Source organism: Crocuta crocuta, unplaced genomic scaffold (assembly GCF_008692635.1).
Source record: "Crocuta crocuta isolate KB4526 unplaced genomic scaffold, BGI_CrCroc_1.0 scaffold292, whole genome shotgun sequence".
Classification (NCBI taxonomy): Eukaryota; Metazoa; Chordata; class Mammalia; order Carnivora; family Hyaenidae; genus Crocuta; species Crocuta crocuta.
Window position 1 is genome coordinate 425420 of NW_027528370.1, and position 20582 is coordinate 446001.

General features: G+C 33.7%; 1 protein-coding gene across 4 annotated transcripts in view; it reads left to right on the forward strand.

Moving 5' to 3' along the window:
• Positions 1–20582, forward strand: part of PHF14 (PHD finger protein 14) — a 210921-nt gene that overhangs the window by 180419 nt on the left and 9920 nt on the right. For 3 of the 4 annotated variants that reach the window (XM_077754226.1, XM_077754227.1, XM_077754229.1), the window contains one exon: positions 13058–13243. The exons of the other annotated variant lie outside the window; for it this stretch is intronic. In XM_077754226.1, the coding sequence (XP_077610352.1) occupies positions 13058–13132 (75 nt within the window). In that variant the 3' untranslated portion in view covers positions 13133–13243. Of the gene's footprint in view, positions 1–13057; positions 13244–20582 lie in introns of those variants that run through there. 4 annotated transcript variants of the gene reach the window in all.

Below are 20582 nucleotides of genomic sequence, written 5' to 3' on the forward strand. Positions count from 1 at the left end.
TAAAAATTTTTTTAAAAATAATAGGAACATCTACACAAAAGGCTACTTTATTAAATAATAAATCATTATATTTTACTGTATTACAGTTGAATATTGTTCTAATGCTCATTAAACTCCATGAATCAGAAAAACATGACAGTAAATTTCATGTGTGAAACACCACTGAACGACTGTAGGATTTTACTAACATTTTTTTTTTTACTAAAGGCACTACTTTATAGAGTCTGTAATGAGTTGTTCATATTATGGAAATGCCAAAACCTCTTTATATATAACTCTGATTACCTCTGCATACTACTTGGGTGAAAAACTTTATAGTATTTAAAACCAAAATATACTTATTTCTAAATCATCCTAACAAAAATGTTTCTTATTTGCTTATCAGTTTTAACATTTTGTGTTGAGACAAGTTTAGATTTTCAGAGTTGCAAACATTTTATGGAGAGAACCCAACTCCTCCTTATGTTAACATCTTGTATAAACACAGAACAGTGATCAAATGTAAATTTTAATATTGTAATACTTTTAAGTAAACTACAGAATTTGTTGGATTTTACCAGTTTTGCTACTAATGTCTTTTTTCTGGTCCAGAATCTCCTATTTTATTTGGTCATCATGGATATTCCAGTTTGTGGCAGTTACTACTCCTTCCTTGCCTTTCAAACCTTGACACTTTTGAAGAGTATTATTCATTTATTTCGTAGACTATCCTTCAATTTGGGTTTGTCTGCTATTTTCTCTTAATTACATTGAGGCTACCACAGACTAAGATGATGTCTCAGTGCATCATATGAGAGGAAATAGGATGTCAATATTTATTACTCATGATGTTAACTGTGCTCGCTCAAGTTAAGTTACTGTTTGTCAGGTTTCTCCACTGTAAAGTTACCGTTTTTCTTGTAGGAGTGTAGTTTTAAATCATTTGACTTTGGAAGACAGTTTGGGGAGTTGTTTTAAGTCCCTAGATAACCTAGTAAAGAAACTGGTTTCATATTTTTGTCAGTATAGTGCTCAGTATTTTCATATAGAATGTGGGGAATTAGATAAGGTCTGTTAGAAATCTTTCAGTTTTAATATTCTGTGACTTAATTACTCTGAGGAGAACTCAAGCGAGTTAAGAGATGTCCCATACATATCCTAGCTGTTTGCAAATTAGCCTCAAGTCCATCTTTGATTTTGATGTCGCTTTGGATATAAATACCTTGACAACTTCCTGTTTAACAAGGGCATTATATATTGAAAACAACTTAAATTGAGACAGTTTATAAATTCCTAATGAAAATCTACTATCTATTTTATTACATATATTTGAAGTTATTTCTTGGTCTGATATTTGTTAGTTTAAAACATTCACAGTTTTATCTGGCCTCAGAAATAGTAACATTAGAAGAATTTTAATTACTGAAATATTCTGTCAGCTTATTTTTTATCCTAATACAATTTCTAGTTTTCACTTTGATAAATTCCATTCAGTGAAATCAAGTTATGTAAGAAATAAAATAATATAGTTTTCATTAAGGGAGTTTGTGGTATTTTTTGAATGTCTTCTACTCATTCTCTAAAGTAATATTAAGGTTGTATGTAACATTACCACTTATGTAAATCATTTCTTTGACAGTGATTTGATACATATGGGCTATAACTATCCTTTACTTAGAATGTGAAAACTCAGCAAAGGAAATATGAAATGTATTTTCTCTTTCTTTTTTTTAAATTGTGGTTTCAGTTAAAATGGCCAAAGATTATGATTTTTCTAATGGCAGTATAGAAGTTAGTTTTGTTAAAAAATTAACCTTAGGGCCTTACTAAGCAAAAAAAGAATTTTCTTTTAAAATATAAGGTGTCTTTTTAATCTGTGGTGCATTAAACTTCTCATTGTATTGTGAAGGATAAAAAAATGCTGTCACACCCTATTAAAGAAGGCACTCTTGGAGCACCAAGGTGGCTCCACCTTGGTTAAGCAAGTTGGTTAAGCGTCCACAAGTTGGTTAAGCGTCCACCCTCAGCTCAGGTCATGATTCACTGTCTGTCCTCTGTGCTGACAGCTCAGAGCCTGGAGCCTTCCTCACATTCTGTGTCATCCTCTCTCTTTGCCCCACTCTGTCTTCTGTCCCTCAAAAATGAATAAACACTAAAAAAAAAAAAAATTAGAAAAAAGATGGCACTCTTCTAGTGGCCAATTCCAATATCATGGTTATTGCTTATGTTAATAAACAACTATGCTACATCTAAGTATTTTCCAGCTTTTTAATTCAGTTATGGCTGAAAATTTCTAGTCATAGTAAACAATGCATATATATCTGAAAACTTCAGTGAGCCAATCTCTGATTTTTAAAATCCAACTTAGAAATCTTTTGACTGCTCTACTTTGGTGATCACCCTATCTCATATCTCACATATTTCAGCCATTTTTAGACCTTATTTTTGCTTCATTTTAATTTAGTAGAATTTTTTAAATCTCTGGGAATTTAAACTTAGAAATCTTTTGACTACTCTACTTTGGTGATCACCCTATCTCATATCTCACATATTTCAGACATTTTTAGACCTTATTTTTGCTTCACTTTAATTTGGTAGAATTTTTTAAATCCCTAGGAATTTAAATATATATGTGTATATTTAGGGTAAAAAAATAAAACAGCATAAATTTAGAAATCTCTCTTCTCCTTGAATGTCTGTGGGGAAAGTAGAAATTTATATGTACTGTCTTTAAATATTAGCACATTTGGGATTTTTGAAATGTTACACTTAGTGAATAGATGATTTATATAAAAATATTTTCAGAAGAACCGCTTTAAATATATCCCAGTATACTATAAACTTTTATGTTTATTTCATTTTCAAAATGAAAGAATAAGTCAAAAACCCCAGAAAATACCTAAAAGAAATGGGGATAAGTAAAATGCCTAATAAAGAGTTCAAAGTATTGTTCATAAGGACACAACCCAGACTTGAGAGAGGAGTGGATGAACTCAGTGAGAACTTCAACATAGAGAAAGAAAAAAATATATATTTTAAAACAAAAGAGGTGAAGAATGCAATAACTGAAATGAAAAATACACTAGAGAGAAACAACAGATTAAAGAATACAGAACAGATCGGCAATGTGGAAGACAGTACAGTGGAAAACAACCAAACTTGAACAGCAAAAAAAAAAAAAAAAAGAATTTTAAAAAATGAGTACAGGTTAAGTGATCTCTGGAACAGAGGGTGAGTAGTCCCAGACAGAGGGTCACAGAGGAAGCGAGATGGAAACAGAAAGCCTCTGAAGAAATAATAACTGAAAACTTGTCTAGCCTGAGGAAGGAAACAGACTTCCAGGTCCAGGAAGTGTAGAAAGCCCCCAAATAAGATGAACCCAAGGTTTCACACCAAGGCACATAATAATTGAAATGGCAAAAATTAAGGATAAAGAGAGAATCTTTAAAGCAACAAAAGAAAACATTTAACATACAAGGGAAACCCCATTAGGCTATCAGCTGATTTTTCAGCAGTAACTTTGTAGAACAGAAGGGAGTGGCATGATATATTTAAAGTACTGATAGGAAAACCTACAACTAAGAAAACTCTATCCAGAAAGGTTATTATTTAGAATTGAAGGAAATATAAGGAGTTTCCCAGACTAACAAAAGTTAAAATTCATCAACACTGAGCCAGCCTTATAAGGGGAAAAGAAAAGGCAGTAAGTAAAAGAACTGTGACAGGAAAAATGTTTACTGGTAAAAGCAAACACATAGTAAAAGTAACACATCAATCACTTATAAAGCTAATGTGAAGGTTAAAAGACAAAATAATTGTATCTAACAAAAATTAGTCAATGAATAAGCAAAATAAAAAGATGTAAAATGTTAACATCATATACGTAAAACATGCAGAAAGGAATAAAAATATAGCGCTTTTAGAAAGTTTTTCAACTTAAGCAACTTAATGCAAACTGTGTATACACAGGATTTTATAAAAGAACCTCATGGTAACCACAAACCAGAAACTGTAATAGATACACTAAAAGTAAAAAGAAAGGAATCCAAGCATGATAATAAGTCATCAAATCACAAGGGAAGAAGAAGAAAGAAACAGAAAAGAACTACAAAACAACCAGAAAACAGTTAACAAAATAGCAATTAAGTACATACCTATATTAGTTACTTTAAATATAAATGGATTAAGTGCTCCAGTCTAAAGACAGAGGGTGACTGAATAGATAAAAAACAAGAGTTGTCTATATGCTTAGCTACAAGAGATTCACTTCAGGCCTGAAAAACAAACAAACAAAAAAGCTGGGGTAACAATACTTATATCTGACAAAATAGACATTAAAACAAGTGTTGTAGGGGGCGCCTGGGTAGCTCAGTCAGTTAAGTGACCAACTCTTGATTTCAGCTCAGGTCATGATTTCCCTGTTCAAGAGTTCGAGCCCTATGTTGGGCTCTCTGCTCTCTCTCTGTTCCTCTCCCACTCACACACACGTGCACTCCTTCTCTCTTTCTGTCAACATGAATAAATATTTGAAAAAAGAAAATAATAATTTATAATTATATCAAACATAATAAAATACCTAAGAATAAATTTCACCCAGGAGGTAGAAGGCCTGTACTTTGAAAACTATAACACACTGATGAAAGAAATTGAAGAAGACACAAATAAATGGAAAGATATACCATGCTCATCATTTGGAAGAACAAATAATGTTAAAAATGTTCATCATACCCAAAGCAATATACAGATTCAGTGCAGTTTTATCAAAATGCCAATAGTATTTTTCACAGAACTAGAACAAATAGTCCTAAAATCTGTATGAAACCATAAAAGACTTCAAATAGAGAAAGCAGTCTTAAGAAGGAACAAAGGTGGAAGTATCCCAGATTTCAAACTATACTACAAAGCTATAGTAATAAAAACAGCAGTATGATACTGCCCAGAAATAGACACATAGATCAGTGAAACAAAATACAGAGCCCAGAAAGAAGCCCATGATTAATGGCCAGTCTTCAACAAAAGAAACAAGAACATGTAATGGAAAAGACTTTTCTACAACTGATACTGGGAAAACTGGACAGATAACGCAAAAGAATGAATCTCAACCACTTTTCTTACACCATGCACAAAATAAACTCAAAGTGGATTAAAGACCTAAATGTGAGAACAGAAACCTTAAAAATCCTAGAAGAGAGCACAGGCAGTAATTTCTCTGACATCCGTCACAACAACATTTTTCTGGACATCTCTCCTAAGGTGAAGAAACAAAACAAATATAAACTATTGGGACTGCATCAAAGTAAAAATCTTTTGCACAGCAAAGGAATCAATAAAAACAATGTACTGAATGGGAGGAGATATTTGCAAATGATAAGGGGTTAATATACAAACTATATTTTAAAAACTTCTACAACTCAATACCAAAAACAAAACCAAAAACTCCAGTTAAGAATCTGACTTCGGGTCAGGTTATGATCTCAGTTTGTAAGTTAGAGCCCTGTGTTGGGCTCTGTGCTGACAGCTCAGAGCCTGGACCCTGCTTCAGATTCTGTGTCTTCCTTTCTCTCTGCTCCTCCCCTGCTCATGCTGTCTCTCTCTTCTACAAAAATAAATAAACATTCAAAAATACTAAAAAAAAAAAAAAAAGGACAGAGGAACTGAATAGACATTTTTCCAAAGAAGGTATACAGATTGCCAATAGGTACATGAAAAGATGTTCAATATCACTGACCATCAGGGAAATGCAAATCAAAACCACAGAGACCACTAGTATCAAAGTGGCCTGGGTGCCTGGGTGGCCAGTTCAGTTAAGCGGCTGACTCTTGTTTCAGGTCAGGTCATGATCTCAGGATTCATGAGATCAAGCCCCCATGTTGGGGCTGACAACACAGAGCCTGCCTGGGATTGTCTATCTCTCTCTCTTCCCCTACCCAACTTGGACTCTCGTTCTCAAAAATAAACTTAAAAAAAAAAATACCAAGAGTTGGCAAGGATGTGGAGAAAAAGGAACCCTAACACACTCTTGGTGGGAATGTAAATTGGTACAGCCACTGCGGAAAATAGCTTGGAGTTTCCTCCAAAAGTTAAAAATAGAAAAACCATACAACACAGTAATATTACTTCTGGGTATTTACTCAAAGAAAAGAACAACAGTAATTCAAAAGATACATTTACCCCTATGTTTACTACAGCATTATTTATCATAGCCAAGATTTGGAAGCAACCTAAGTGTCAAAAGATAGATAGCTGAATGGATAAACAAAATTGTGGCATATATACACAGTGGAATATGTAATAGATGGACCTAGAGACTATTATGCTGAGTAAAGTAAGACAGAGAAAAACAAATACAGTATTATTTCACTTATACGTGGAACTAAAAACAAGGAACCAGAAACACTTCTAAATAGAACAAACATAAGTGCCAGAGGGCAGGGCTGTGGGGAATGGAAACATAGGTGAAGGGGTCAAAGAGATACAAAGTTTCAGTTATAAAATCAGTCATGGAGATGATAAGTACAGAATAGGGAATATAGTCAGTATTTTGGTTTTGTATGGTGACAGATGGGAACGATACTTACTGTGGTAAAGCACTGAATAATATATATATATATAGTTGTCAAATCAGTATGTTGTACACCTGAAACTAATATACCATTATGTCAACCATGCTTCAATTAAAATAAATAAAAACATAAATAATGCACTACATGGAAATATATATATATAGAGAGAGAGAGAGAACTTTTGCTTTCATCACTTGAAAATATATTTATGTTGGATCATTACAAAATTTAAGGTATTTTAGTTTTATTTTTATTTTTTTCTATAATCAGTGCTGACTACATACCAACTTACCAACGTGAATACTTCAAACCAAGTAAATATCTTTTAAACCAAAAATGTTACAAATGAAGGCGAGTTATCAAGGTAGGGGCTTCTAATGCAGAATCTAGCATACACTTCTATGCTGATTTCTCAGATATTAGACTTCTAAAGGAGAGTTGTTTTTTTATCGTAACACCATAAGCTCCATATGAAGAGAAGAGTGGTATTCTCAGCCCTAGAAGTTTCATATCGTAAACATATGAAATATCTAAAAATTCATGTTATGGAAATTGTGCTTTTTATTCAAGTTTATGGGAAAATATAAGGATTTAAGCTTACAGAAGTGAATTTATGCTTATTAAGAGCCTACTTTAGCTCACCCTTACCACCCATCATTCATTTCATTTCCTTTTATGCTATCTGTTTTGCCAGAGTGTCACTGTCCACTCACTGATCTTCATTTCCTTTATTATAAATATGCCCTCTCCAGATGGTTGTGCTGGTCCATAGGGTTTTTCTGGCTATGGTAAACACTGGGAAATCCAGTGTTTTACTTTTAACTTTCCCATTTCCATGCTGCCAAAAGCCACAACAAAGTAAAACGTGACAAGAACTAAAGACTCAGAAAAGCAAACCTACTCTATTAGATTTGCTCCAGAAACACAAATTGGAGATAAGTGACTGCTCAACAAATGAAACAGAATTGTTCATATATTCTCATACATGAAATTAGATACTCATTTCTGCCTTTTTTCTGCTTTACTTGCTATTAAAATAAAGAATATGATTTTGTAACATTTAAGGAAATTTCCTTGATTATTTCTTTTCTGAACCACTAAGTAGAAAGAAAAAGGTAGAAATTTGCAAACGAGCTCCATTCTTTGTAGTGACAGAAATGTTTAAGCTAGGTTTACCAAGAACCTCCCGAGTTAATTTTATAATATAGCCCTAGACTTTCTAATTGAATATGCAACTTCTGTCATAAGGAAAAAAAAATCTTATGCTTTTTACAGTAGATTTAATTAAGCATTTCTTGTAAGTTCATTTCAGTATCTATCATGGCCCACTAAAGATGGAATTCAGTTATAAAATGGTAGATTAATTGCCTTTTGTATTAAATGAAATAAGAATCTCAAATATGCAAAGTCAGGAAATTTAATTGTGGTCTTCAATTGCTTATTCAATGCATTGGAAAACTGAATGCAGAAGTACAGAAAAAAGAGCCAAAGGTTGTTAAATGTAGCACATCACACACATCTTGCGTTTTACTTAATGATCCAAGTGTTTATTACTATGAAGGAAATGCACCATTTAAAGAATTATGGTGGAATTGTAAAACATTAAAAACTCTAATTAATTTTAGTCTGAAGCATGCAGCATGCTCATTTTGCCTAAAACATTTTCATTATCATCAGTATTTTTCCAGTTATTAAGATAAAGTTTTTCTTCATTGTGCAGCACCAGCATATTTTCTGTATTAAAAGCACAATCTTAAAAGCTATTGAGAATTACATCTGGAATATAGTTGAAGTGAATAAAAGAAAGCAGTTTTTGACCACAGATTGGAACAGTATATGTTGCTTTTCGATACCTATTCTATAACTAACAGATTAAGTATATATCTTTTTTGTCAGAAGCTATATATATAAATATACATGCATGTATATATTCACTAACATTTTTAAAAAGACCATTGTTAAAGCATAAAGATAATTTTGACTATTAATTTGAATCCAACTACAGTAACTCTTTTCTGATTAGCCAAAGGAATATTTAAAATCTAAAGATAATAAAAGCAAATAGAAATAAGTTAGTGCTTAGCTGCACCTCCTTCCATCATTTTACTGTTGTACTGCCATGTTTATGTCTGCTATAAGTAACACATTCAGTAAGTAAAAACTGAAATCATTCTCTTTGTAAACAGTGACCTCCATTATGCTTACTTATTTCCGGAAATAGTTCAAAGGGCACGATTATAAAGGGATTTAAAAGTCTGATGTTTTCTGTTAGTAAAAGTAATCCATGCTCAGAGTAGAAAAGTAAGAAAATACGTGAAAGCACAAATGGAAATAAAAATAAAGAACATCACCATTATGAAAATTTGAGATACTTTGAAAGGAATTTTAAGTAGAACAGTGGAAAGCAAACTATTTTAGCTGTTATGTTTTCAATGTAGTCAGCTACAGGCGCCTTGAATTTTTTTCCACATAAGATCTTTGCATATACATGATGCGTAATTGTGAATGCAGAAAACCTTTCGTTAAGTCACCATTTATTAAATTGCATTTTGAAATAATTTTAGATTTAAGAAAAACTGCAAAAATAGTACAGATAATTTCCATTTGCCCTTTATCCAGCTTGCTAACATGTTCCCAACTTCTATAACTAAATGACTAAAACCAGGGAATTAACCTCGAGACAATACTATTAACTTCTGCATAGACCATATTTAAATTTTGCCAGTTTTCCCTCTAATATCCTTTTTGTGGTCCAGGATCCCATCAGTCTTTAATCAGCATGTTCCCTTAGTCGTCTTCCATCTGTGACAGTCCAAACTTTGTATGGTCTTATGAAGACTACTGTTTAATTATTTTATATAGTATTTATCTGATGTTTTCTCATGATTAGATTGAGCTTATTAGGAAGGATACCACAGACCTGATGTTCCCTTTTTTAGTGCATCATAGCAAAGGGTTAATTACTGTGAATAGGTCTTACTGGTGATGTTAACCTTGATCACCTGGGTATGGTGATATTTGACAGGTATCTGTACTATAAAGTATTCATGAAACCTTCTTTAAAGAAAAAACAAAGAATGGGGAAAGTTGTCCCTTTGTATACTACTCCTTCAAGAGAAATCAGTTACAATTTGACTGTCAATAGGGTTAATACAGAGTTATCTGTACTCACAGGCTAATTTGAGTCCAAATTTACCTGAGCGGTAGATATTCTAGCTGCTAAAATAATTGCCCTTTATTTGGAGTTGGTTACCTTCTAAGAGAAGGGAAAAGCAGGATGGATTGGTTTTATTAATTGGCATCGATTCTTTGAACTATTATGAGAACTAAGACAGTTTTATAAATAAGGAAAATTGAGGGTGCTTCTGTTCCAATTAATAGTGGAAGCTTGAATAGCATTTAAACAAAAACTTGCCAGTTTTATTCATTGGTAAGAGAGATTTAGCTTAGATAAGAATGGCAGTGTTTTTACTGGTCTCTCTGCTGGAATAACTCCCTCAGTGTTATGTTGCCACCAGGAGCATGAGACCATAATCCCATGGACCGCGGATGCCTAGACGTTCTCATTCTCCTTACTACAACAATGCTGTCAGTGTAAAAAGAGCAGGAAGGCTAAAGAACCACCATTAGTTATTTGGCATTATGAGTTATTGTTGTTATTATATGAGTGGGTATTCTTGAAGTTCCACCTGTAATGAGCAGATCTGCTGGGTTATTACAATCAACATGTTTTCTGGAATATGAATTAGCACACTTCAGTGTTAAGAGGTAAACCTGTCTACACTTTCCAGTGGCCCCAAAGGGTACATTTTCTTGCTGGCTGCTTCAGAACACTTTATGAAACAAATGTCAAAATTGTCAGCACTGTCACTAAGAAAATGATCCGTGTAGCAAGGGTCTTCTTTTGCTAGGAAACAGATGTCTTATCTCAGCAAAGAGTAACAAAAACCTGCCATTTATCAGAAGAAATTTTTGACTGCCATTGATATCCAGTAGTGAAGAAATACTTTTTGGTAAAAAGCTTTTTTTTTTTTTTTTTTTTTTTGCAGTTTCATTCATTATGAAGTCATTAGTCAATGATACTTGATTTGCTGCCTGAGCTATTTTAATGCTTTTCTTAATCTTGAATTGCTTATAAAGGTCTTCTACAAATTAGCACTTGGAAACAAAAAAACAAAGCAAACTCTAAAATCCTTTCTGGAGGTTTACAGTATCTAAATATACTGTTTTTGTTTATAATGATAAAATCTGTTACTGTTGGGGTGCTTGGGTGGCTCAGTCAGTTGAGCATCTGACTCTTGATTTTGGCTAAGGCCATGATCCCAGGATCATGAGATTTATCCCCATGTCAGGCTCCATGCTGAGCATGGAGCTGGCTTAAGATTCTTTCTCACCCTCTGCCCCTCTCCCCTGCTCGCTCTCTCAAATTTAAAAAAAAATCTTTTATTGCTATTTTCATTATTTTGATGATGTTCTACTATAACAATTACAGTGTGTTGTACTCTACCATTAGGGTTAAATGCCTTCCCCACCCCCTTCATAATCCTTTTCTTCATCCAAATCACAGTTATCTTTGTACAGAGGAAAAAGGAGATAGGATCTTGTTACCTATGGAAACGGTTTAAAGGCACAGAAAGGCACGATCCTGTAAGACATGTCCTCAGCATACGGAAAAATGTGGAACAGTTCTTTACCTGTCCTGAGCAGGAGGCAATGTTAGAAGAGATGTGCATTCATAAACTATGGTTGACCCTTGAATAACACTAGGGGGCTAGGTGTGCCAGCAACCTGCATGTGACTTTTGACTACCCCTAAATTTACTAATATACCTTACCATTGACCAGAAGCCTTACTGATAACATAATTAACACATATTGTTATGTATATATATATATATACTGTATTATAATAAAGTTAGAAAAGAGAAGATGTTGACAAAATCAGAAGAGAAAAAAACATTTACAGAACTGTACTATATTTCTTTAAAAAAAAAATCTGTGTTTAAATAGATAAATTCAATGCTACCTAACAAAAAATGTCTTGCTGCCTTTACCTGCTGTCAGTGTCTTACCTGAAGAAGACAGCAGTAAGCATAGAGCAAAATTTGCTTCTTAATAGGAACTAATCAAAATGTAATCTCTATAATCTCTAGAAACTCTTGTCCAAAAGTGGAAAGGAAACTACCTGTTCAAGAGTCAATCAAACATAATACTTACTCTGTTCAGTAGAGATAAATTGGAAAAAAAATTAAACATACAGTGGCTATTATGCTTAGAAAAATATATTAAAATTACATTACCAAAATGACATTCAAAGCCTCATCCCTTGTATGCAACATATTTATAAATGATTCAGGTTTGTTTATAATACTGATAATTCCTCTACTTTTCTGGTGTTGACCAAGCCTAAATCATAGATGCTATTGAACTTAGAGACAAAGTATAGAAAGGAAGCTTTCTCCACCTTAATGTTTACAGGCAAGGATGTGGTTTTTCATGGGAAACAAATATATATACTTTGATTTGCATTTACTTAATAAAGTCAATTTACTAAGAGCTCAACAATGATTGAATTTGGTTTTATAATATTCAGAGATAGGGGGTGATGTATTTGGTGATACTGATAATATTACTGTTGTTTAGAGATACTTAAGAAATTGCTTCCTGTGCTTTAATTAACTCAGTAGACAGTCCTTTTTAATTTCAGTTAATAAAAATGAAAGATCTCACCTGATAATTATTAGAAATATTAGGAAAGCAAGACTGCTTTGTACTTGGTTTTGTTGAAAGAACATAGATGATGAAATGGGTTACAGATTGTAAGGTGAAATATTTCTCCAGACTCTCATTATTTACACTTTGGAGGTCACCATTTAATATTGAACACAAGATGCATTTCATTCTTATGGGGATGGACATTATGCAGTCACTTCATTTATTCACCATGTTCCACAGGAACCCGCTATGAATTATGAAGCCACACTTAGAATCGAAACTGCAGAAGATTGTAAGCATTCGATAGCCTGACGTGCCCATGTTTCCTAGTTTAGAGCTGACTGATCTTCAGATAACATATGGTGGTACAAGTAATTGGAAAATTGGCAGACCTGTCAAGAAAGTACATTAGATGAAACAAGAACACCATGCTGGAGCACATAAAGTGTCTCAGAAGTTAAATTTATTTTTATCAAACAGTGAAGTAAAAATACCTGATTCACCTCCCTAAAATGGATAATTTTTATGGGCAGGTGTTTTCAAAAGTAATTTGAGGTCATTAATAAAATAAGCTGCTTTTAAGAACATATAGAAAATTTTAGTCAATGTGTAGTGCAAATGAGCACCCACTGTAATATTTATATGTTACATAATTTTATCATTTTGTTTCTAACCTCTTTTCTAGGATTACCAGAATCACAATAGTTAATTCTTCAGAAAGCAGAATTAAAATGTATTAAGTATAGCTGATAAAATGCCCTAAAGTTTATATTTTAATGTTTTCTAAAATTTATTTCACAGGAAGATGAAAATGAAGCTGAAAGAAAAAATATATCTCAGGAGCTCAGCATGGAACAGAAAAATCCAAAGAAATAAAGGATTTTCTGTAGTGTTTTGAAAAGTTTGAAATTTATGTAGTAGCAGATAAAATTTCTAATTGTAAAATGTTAAATTGTAAAATCTAATTTGCAAAATGTTCTCAATAAAGCATTGAAAATGAAATAGGACCTTGTCCTTAGAATTTGTATGTCTTCTGAAGCAATTTAAACTTTTAATAAAAGACCTTTAATTTAAAAAAAAAAAATTCTAAACTGAAGTATGAGAATACAAACAAACAGAATTTTCTCTCATCTGTAACCTGTAATCTGTAAGTACTAATACATCTGGATGACCAAAACAAAATATCTCTCACAGTCATTTTTCTTCTTACTAGGCTCTGTTCAGGGGCATTAAGAGAATTCCAATTATTAATATAAAGAAAAATCAACAGGAAACACATGAATGTGAAAACACTTAAAACCAAACAGTGCCACAAGGTGAAATACCATTTTGTGATTTCATCAACTCATGTATAACATACTATTCTAGCATTCCAAGTAAGGGTTAAAAAGAAACAGATTTAACATTCTCTGCAGCAGAAGTAGTGCCATGACTTTTAATTCACTAAATACTAAGGACCTACCTACTATTTGCTGTGCCCTACGCACTTTCCTGGATATTTCAAGAACACTTTCCCATCTGTACTTCTTTGGCTTAGGAATTTTCTAAAATTCCTTTGATACTTCTCTTTATCAGAATTTTCATAACCAGCCATTTTACTTCCCCTGGTTCTGATTTTTTAGCTATCATTTGCCAACTATAGCAGGAGCAGTGAATCTACTTGCTATTTGCAGAGTCAGATGTTTTCTGGCAGATGTCTTTGTTTGATTATCTAAGGCGGAGTTTTTTAAAAAGAGCAGCAGAACTTTGGAGGGCTTGTAAGAGAATGTCAGCATACAAGTTCTTCCCTGTGAGAATAGAATCTGGGTAGTTGCCCTGGAGCCACAGTTTTACCACATGCACCTGACAAGTTGAGTAAAGGTGTGACAGTGGGACATGCTGACAGTCAATGATACAGTGAGCTGAAATGGGAAAAACTATAAGGCAAGATAGAAAATTCATTGATACACAGCCTCAAATAATGTAACTGTGGATATCAGTAAAACACTTATATCCCACGTACCAGACTCCTTGGGTGAATTTTGGAACAAAGACTTTGAGGCAAATGCCTGCGAGGGCAGGTTGGAGTCTAAAGCAGGCCTTTATAATAAGCAAATATAAAAATGAATTTGACATTTTTCCCCATTTTTTTCTGTTTTTGAGTTAGACGTGAGTCTATTTCCAAATACCCTGTTCACATAGACTGGCATTACATTACTAGTGTTACTTTTAAAAAGCAGCAGCAATACATGATTCATAGCATTTATTATTATGTTGCAGGTACTAAATGCTTAGTGTACATTATGCCACTAATCATCCCTGTTAACATGTAAGATGGTTACTATTATTTTTCCCATTTTCCAGTGATCAATCTGAGGTTTAGACAGGGGAAATAAGTTAACTAAGGTTATGTAGCTTGTAACTGGCAGAGCACGACTTCAAGCCCAAGCAGTCTCAGCCAACAATATCACATTTAATTACTGTGGAAACACCTATTAATACCATACCTCTTTCAATCCACTATCTTCCCCTAAAATGTACAGTCTTGCTTATTAGCACCTCATACATCACCTGCTGCTTCTCTTTTATTTAGTTATTCCTCTTCCCCAACTTCTTAGCCATGCGTAATTTATTTTGAAGACTTTGGCTTAAGTGAAATAAGTGAAACAATTATAACTACCATTTCACCTGTTCGAAAACATAAGAATCCTGCTCTATCTCTTGTACATTAAGTTATGATGAAACAAGTATAAAAGCAGCTTATTGTTTCTCTATGGTTTTTCAGTAACTTTTTGGCCATTTTTTCCCGGTAAATTCTGAGTGCATTGCCATCTCATCTCTTAACTAGTTTTCTTTCTAAAATAAGTTGCTGAATAGTATGAGAGGCACACTGAGCCACCGGACAGGCATTTTAAATATTTATATTTAAGTGATACCTTTAACCATTTAACCCCCAGTTTTCCGTTTTAACTTTTTCTTTTCAAAAAAGCATACCCCTTGGTTTAGGACAGTGAGTGATGAAGTAAAATCATAGTAAATTTCCTTTAGGGATAATCTGCCACATGAATTTATCAAATTTTAAGGGTCCATACATTCATGCCATCAATAAATACCTATACATCCTGTTGTAACCCAATTAGATTGCCCACATTATGTAACTCATTAAATTGGTCACTTTGTTTGAATCAGATTATACATACTTTGTATTTTTAAATATTTTATAGAATACATTTTGTATTAGTTCAGGCTGCCATAACAAAAGACCCCAGGCTGGTAGCTTAAACAACAAAAATTGATCCTTTCTCAGTTCTAGGGGCTGGAAGTCCCCAGTTTTGGTTTCTGGTGAGGGCACTTCACTGCATCCTCACATGGTCTTTCCTTCGTGCATGTATGAGGCAAGAGAGCAGGCAAGCTCTCTGGTTTCTTCTTAAAAGAACACTAATCCGACCATCAGGAATTTAACTTTATGACCTAATTTAATCTTAATTAGTTCCTTACCCCAAAGATAGCCATACTGGAGGGTTAGGGCTTCAATATATGAATGTGAGGGTTTGAGGGGCCACATTTGATCCCTAACACATTTAAGTAAGTCCAAGTGCCTCTCTCCATTAATAACTATTCTAGTTGTTAAAAAGCACTAGAGCAAAGTCCTAATGAAATGTCTAGTATTCCACCTGCTCCAAAACATGAGAATCCTGCTTTATCTTTTGTACATTGAGTTATAATGGAAGAAAATAATAGAAATGTTAATAATTGGAATATGACCTAAAAATTGATTTCTAAAGAAGACAGACCACTGCAAAATTATATATACCTATTTTATCTTTATATATTCCCATTACTTAACTCATTTCCTGACCCATATTAGATATAACACTGCCACTGTAAGTCAGCCTGTAACTAACAATACAGAATATTTAAAGAACAAAATGCCTGTATAATCTCCACCCACTCAGCTGACTTGTACTCACTCTCTTCATGTTAGTGATTGGGCTATATTTCTTCACATGTTTAGAAAATTTAAAAATAAAGCAAGTATAATCAGTATTTTTCTCTATCATACTTATGACCGCCATTTTTTCAAACTGTATTCAGAATTCTACTCTTTCCTCAGATCTATGAAATAAACAGCAGAAGTAGGAAGAAGTTTGGGGCTGTTCTCAAATGGAAGTTGCTGAGCACTAGGATGCCCAAGTTTTAAAATTCATTCCATAGAACTTTATTGGAACCTTCTATATATGCCACGCGCTGCATATTACTGGGAATTGAATAACAGACAAACTCCCTCTGCTGTCACAGCCTTGAAATTCTTAATACTTTTAAAATAAGGGGCCTCACAGCTTTACCTTGCACTGGGCCTGCAAACTACATAGCAGGTACTAACATGTATTGCTTCTATTTTTTAAATCAATTGAATTGGAGTATAATTTACATATAATATCATGCACCCATTTTAGATATGCAGTTCAATAATAAGTTTTACATCCATGTAATCCCACTCCAATCAAGACATAATGCATTTTCTTCACTCTAAAAAGCTTTCTCATGCAGTTCTGCAATTATTCACCCACTTCTATTATAACCACCAACCTGCTTGCTTTCTTGACTCGTTTGCCTGTTCTAAAGTTTCATTTAAGTGGAATGGTATCATACGTATTCTTTTGTGTCTGGCTATCTTCACTCAGCATAATATTCTGAGAGTCATCCAGGTTATGGCATGAATCAGTAGTTTTCTTCCTTCTTATTGCTGAGTACTTTATCATTGTAGGAGTATACCACAATTTGTATATCTATTCACCTGTTGCTGGACATTTGAACAGATATTATATAAAAGAGGATGCACAAATGACCAAGGAGTACATGAAAACATGCTCAGAATCACTGAGTTATCAAGAAAATGCAAGTTAAAACCACAATTACCACTGTATGTCCCCTAAAAGATTTCTATGTTGTCCAATATAGCTACTACTAGCCACACGTGGCTATTAAGCACTTGGAATATGACTAGTCTGAATTAAGTTAGTGCTATAGGAATACATGCCAGATTTGGGTGACTTAGTATGAAAGAAGAATAAAGTATTTCATTAATTTTATGCTGACTACATGCTGAAATGATAATATATTTAAATAGATTTGACTAAATAAAGTACATTATTAAAATAAACTTCACCTATTTTCACTTTTGTAACACAGTTGTCTATGTGGTTCCATTGTGTTTCTATTGGACAGTCCCGGGCTATAAAGTCTGATAATGAAATGCTGGTGAAGCAGCTGGAACTTATACAAAGGACTCAACTAGCCCATGTTCAGACTCACATTCCACAGAAACTCTGAATTCATAAACATTCGTTGTTGTAAGCTGCTAATTTTGTGGTAATTGTTGTGCAGCAATAGAAAACTAATTGAGATATTGCATAAGCAGTTGAGGGCAGGCTGCTACTGCTGGCAAGTCAAGCATTTAGCAATGGTAACCAAATTTCCTTTCAGGGGTGAACACAATGTTGTTGAGTCCATACATAGTTCCATCCCTGCCGGATGGCCATTTATGAGCCTACTGAAAAAGGAATGATGTGGCCATGGAAAGAGGCTGACTACAGAAACTGTCATCTTGTCCTGATTATCAGTGCAAATGTAACATGATACACTTTGAAAGAGTTTAGAAGTTTTGAATGAGGTTAAACATACTCTTACTATATGACCCAGTCACTCCACTACAGAGTTTTACATGAGAGAAATGAAAATATATACCCACAGAGATATCTGTTTACATGAATTACATGTAATTACATGTAATTACATGTAAGTTACATGAATTACATGTAGTTACATGAATTAGATTTGTTACATGAATATTTTAAATAATCTTATTCATAATATTCATAATTAGCCAGAAACTGGAGGCATTTTTTTTCTTTTTAAGTAAAAGTTGTATTTCATAGTGGTTATTATTTTCAAAAACCATTTGTCACACAAAGCTGTGGAGTATGGTTCACAAAATCGCTTGATTTTCTTTCCGGGAAACTGGATGTAATGTGCAATAGATCTGTAACATCAGTGTATGAAGGTTAGGAGTATTCATTACCTACAAAAAATGCTGATGAAAATTTAAAAAGAAATTAAACAACATACAAAAAAATTCACCATTCAAAAACAGTAGAATGCCTTATTTGAAGACATTTAATGTAGTTAAAGCTTTTTAATGACTGCATGTTCAGATTTAATGATTTGTTTTAAAAGACCTTTGCAGTTCACAGTATATTTATACATAATCTAAAATTTTTAAATAATCACTGTATCTTCTGGATAAATTCTATCCTTCTTCCTTGGGATTAGAAAGCTTGAGTGAGGGGAGAAGCCAGATGTGCACCCAGGTGCTCCGACTTTAAGTGTAAATGAACTGCTTTGAGTTTCAAGCATCTATGAACTTCTTTTTTTATTTCCACCCATACCAACAGGACAGGGTCTTTTCAGGGAGTACTAGGCTTTCATTTGTAACTTTCTGATCATCCAGCTGAAATGAGGTGAGTTAAGATAGTTTTGCTTCTCTAACACTGTTTGGAAGATGATAATTACATTCTTCTTGCTCATTTTGTTTTGTATATCCTGTCTGTAAGTCACTAATGTCTTTCCTTTAAGCCTTAACCATTAGAGGCATTTTACATATTTGTAGTCTCCTACATCTCTTATACTCTGTCTTGTTTCTCCCAGATAGGACAAATGGTTACTCTTTAAGTTAAATGTAAATAAAACAAAAAGAGAGTATGTTTCTTACAAATGCCTCTCTCCCATGGCTACCTAAGATGTATTACAAAGTCCACTGAGAAAGAAGAAATTGGTTCAGTTAATAGTACTGACATTTCTCAAAGCCTTGGGTCCCTGAGGCCTGCATGCATTTCAATTGGCAGGTTGCCCACACCGCCTACGACTAGAACAACTTACTCCTCCTGATAGTAGACTAAGTAAGATTCACTCTGAATCGTGAAGGTTGATTAGAAACCTACTCCATTTCACATTACCTCAAGAAAACAATTTTTACATAGCCATGAATGAACAAATTTCATCCCCATCCCAGACTATCCTGAGCAAACATAGCAGGTAATAAATGTCTCCCTGTGGTGAATTCAATGTGGAGTCCGTGATTTTGTTATCTAGAGAGGAAGTTAAGTGCTAACAGCAACAGCATGAAAACACATGCAACTATGGCATAATTCTGATTTGTTTTAGAAAAACTATTAATTTCCTTGTTACAAAGCCAAGTAAGTACAACCCTTTAAAACTGTTGAACCATGAAAGCCATTTTCCTTAAGGGTTTTAAATTTGGGAACAGACTCATGAAATTTATAGCTTTAATGAGATATTCTTTGCCTGCAGTCAAGATGAAAGCTAGATCATTGGTTTCCCAGCATGACACCTATGTGTTCTTGTGTGCACTTGATATCATTAGGCTCATAATAACACAGTCAACATCACATTAATGTTTGAAAGGTTCGCTTTTGTCTCTTAGTTTATGTCTTTCATTTACACCTACGGCATGCTAAATATCTCTCTAGCCAATAAGATATACTCTACCTTTATCGATACTGTCAACAGAGCAAAAGAAAATCACTATTTTCAAATCCATGTTTCAAGCCACAAACAACAGATATGGTTTCTAGAAAACAATCGATAATTAAATCAGATGTATGTATAGGTTTGAAGACGACAGTCTTCCGTGTTGATACACAAGGAGAAGAAAATGTAGATTTCCCTCCTGCATGCCGGTCCAAACTCTCATTTTTAACACTGAGTCTAATTCCAAAGGTGGCACAAGACCATTGCTGCTTTTAAAGACAGTTGAGCTCCTTTAGGATATTCAGATTTCAGGGCAGTGAGAAAGGCAGCTTATTAAATAGCATCAGAAGAGGTAATAATCACTGCAGGAATCTGCCGTTCTATGCTTTGTGGTGAAAAAAACATGTGAAAGAGCTCTGAAGAAAAAAAACCTATTGTTTGCAAAATATCATTATTATTTTTTGATATGACACAGTGTAACTCTGTGATTAAGGAACTTAATTCTGTAAGTTGGGACCTTAAATTTGTGCAAATGTTTGAAGGTATTTTATCTGTAAGTTTATGATCCCTCTATTATCATCAACAATATCAGGGGGTGTCTGGGTGGCTCAGTCAGTTAAGTGTCTGATTTCGGTTCAGCTCATGATCTCATGGCTTGTGAGTTCGAGTCTCGTGTAGGACTCTGTGTTGACAGCTCAAAGCCTGAAGCCTGCTTTGGATTCTGTGTCTCCCTCTCTGCCCATCACCTGCTTGCACTCTCTCTCTCAAAAATAAATAAAACATTAAAAAATTAAAA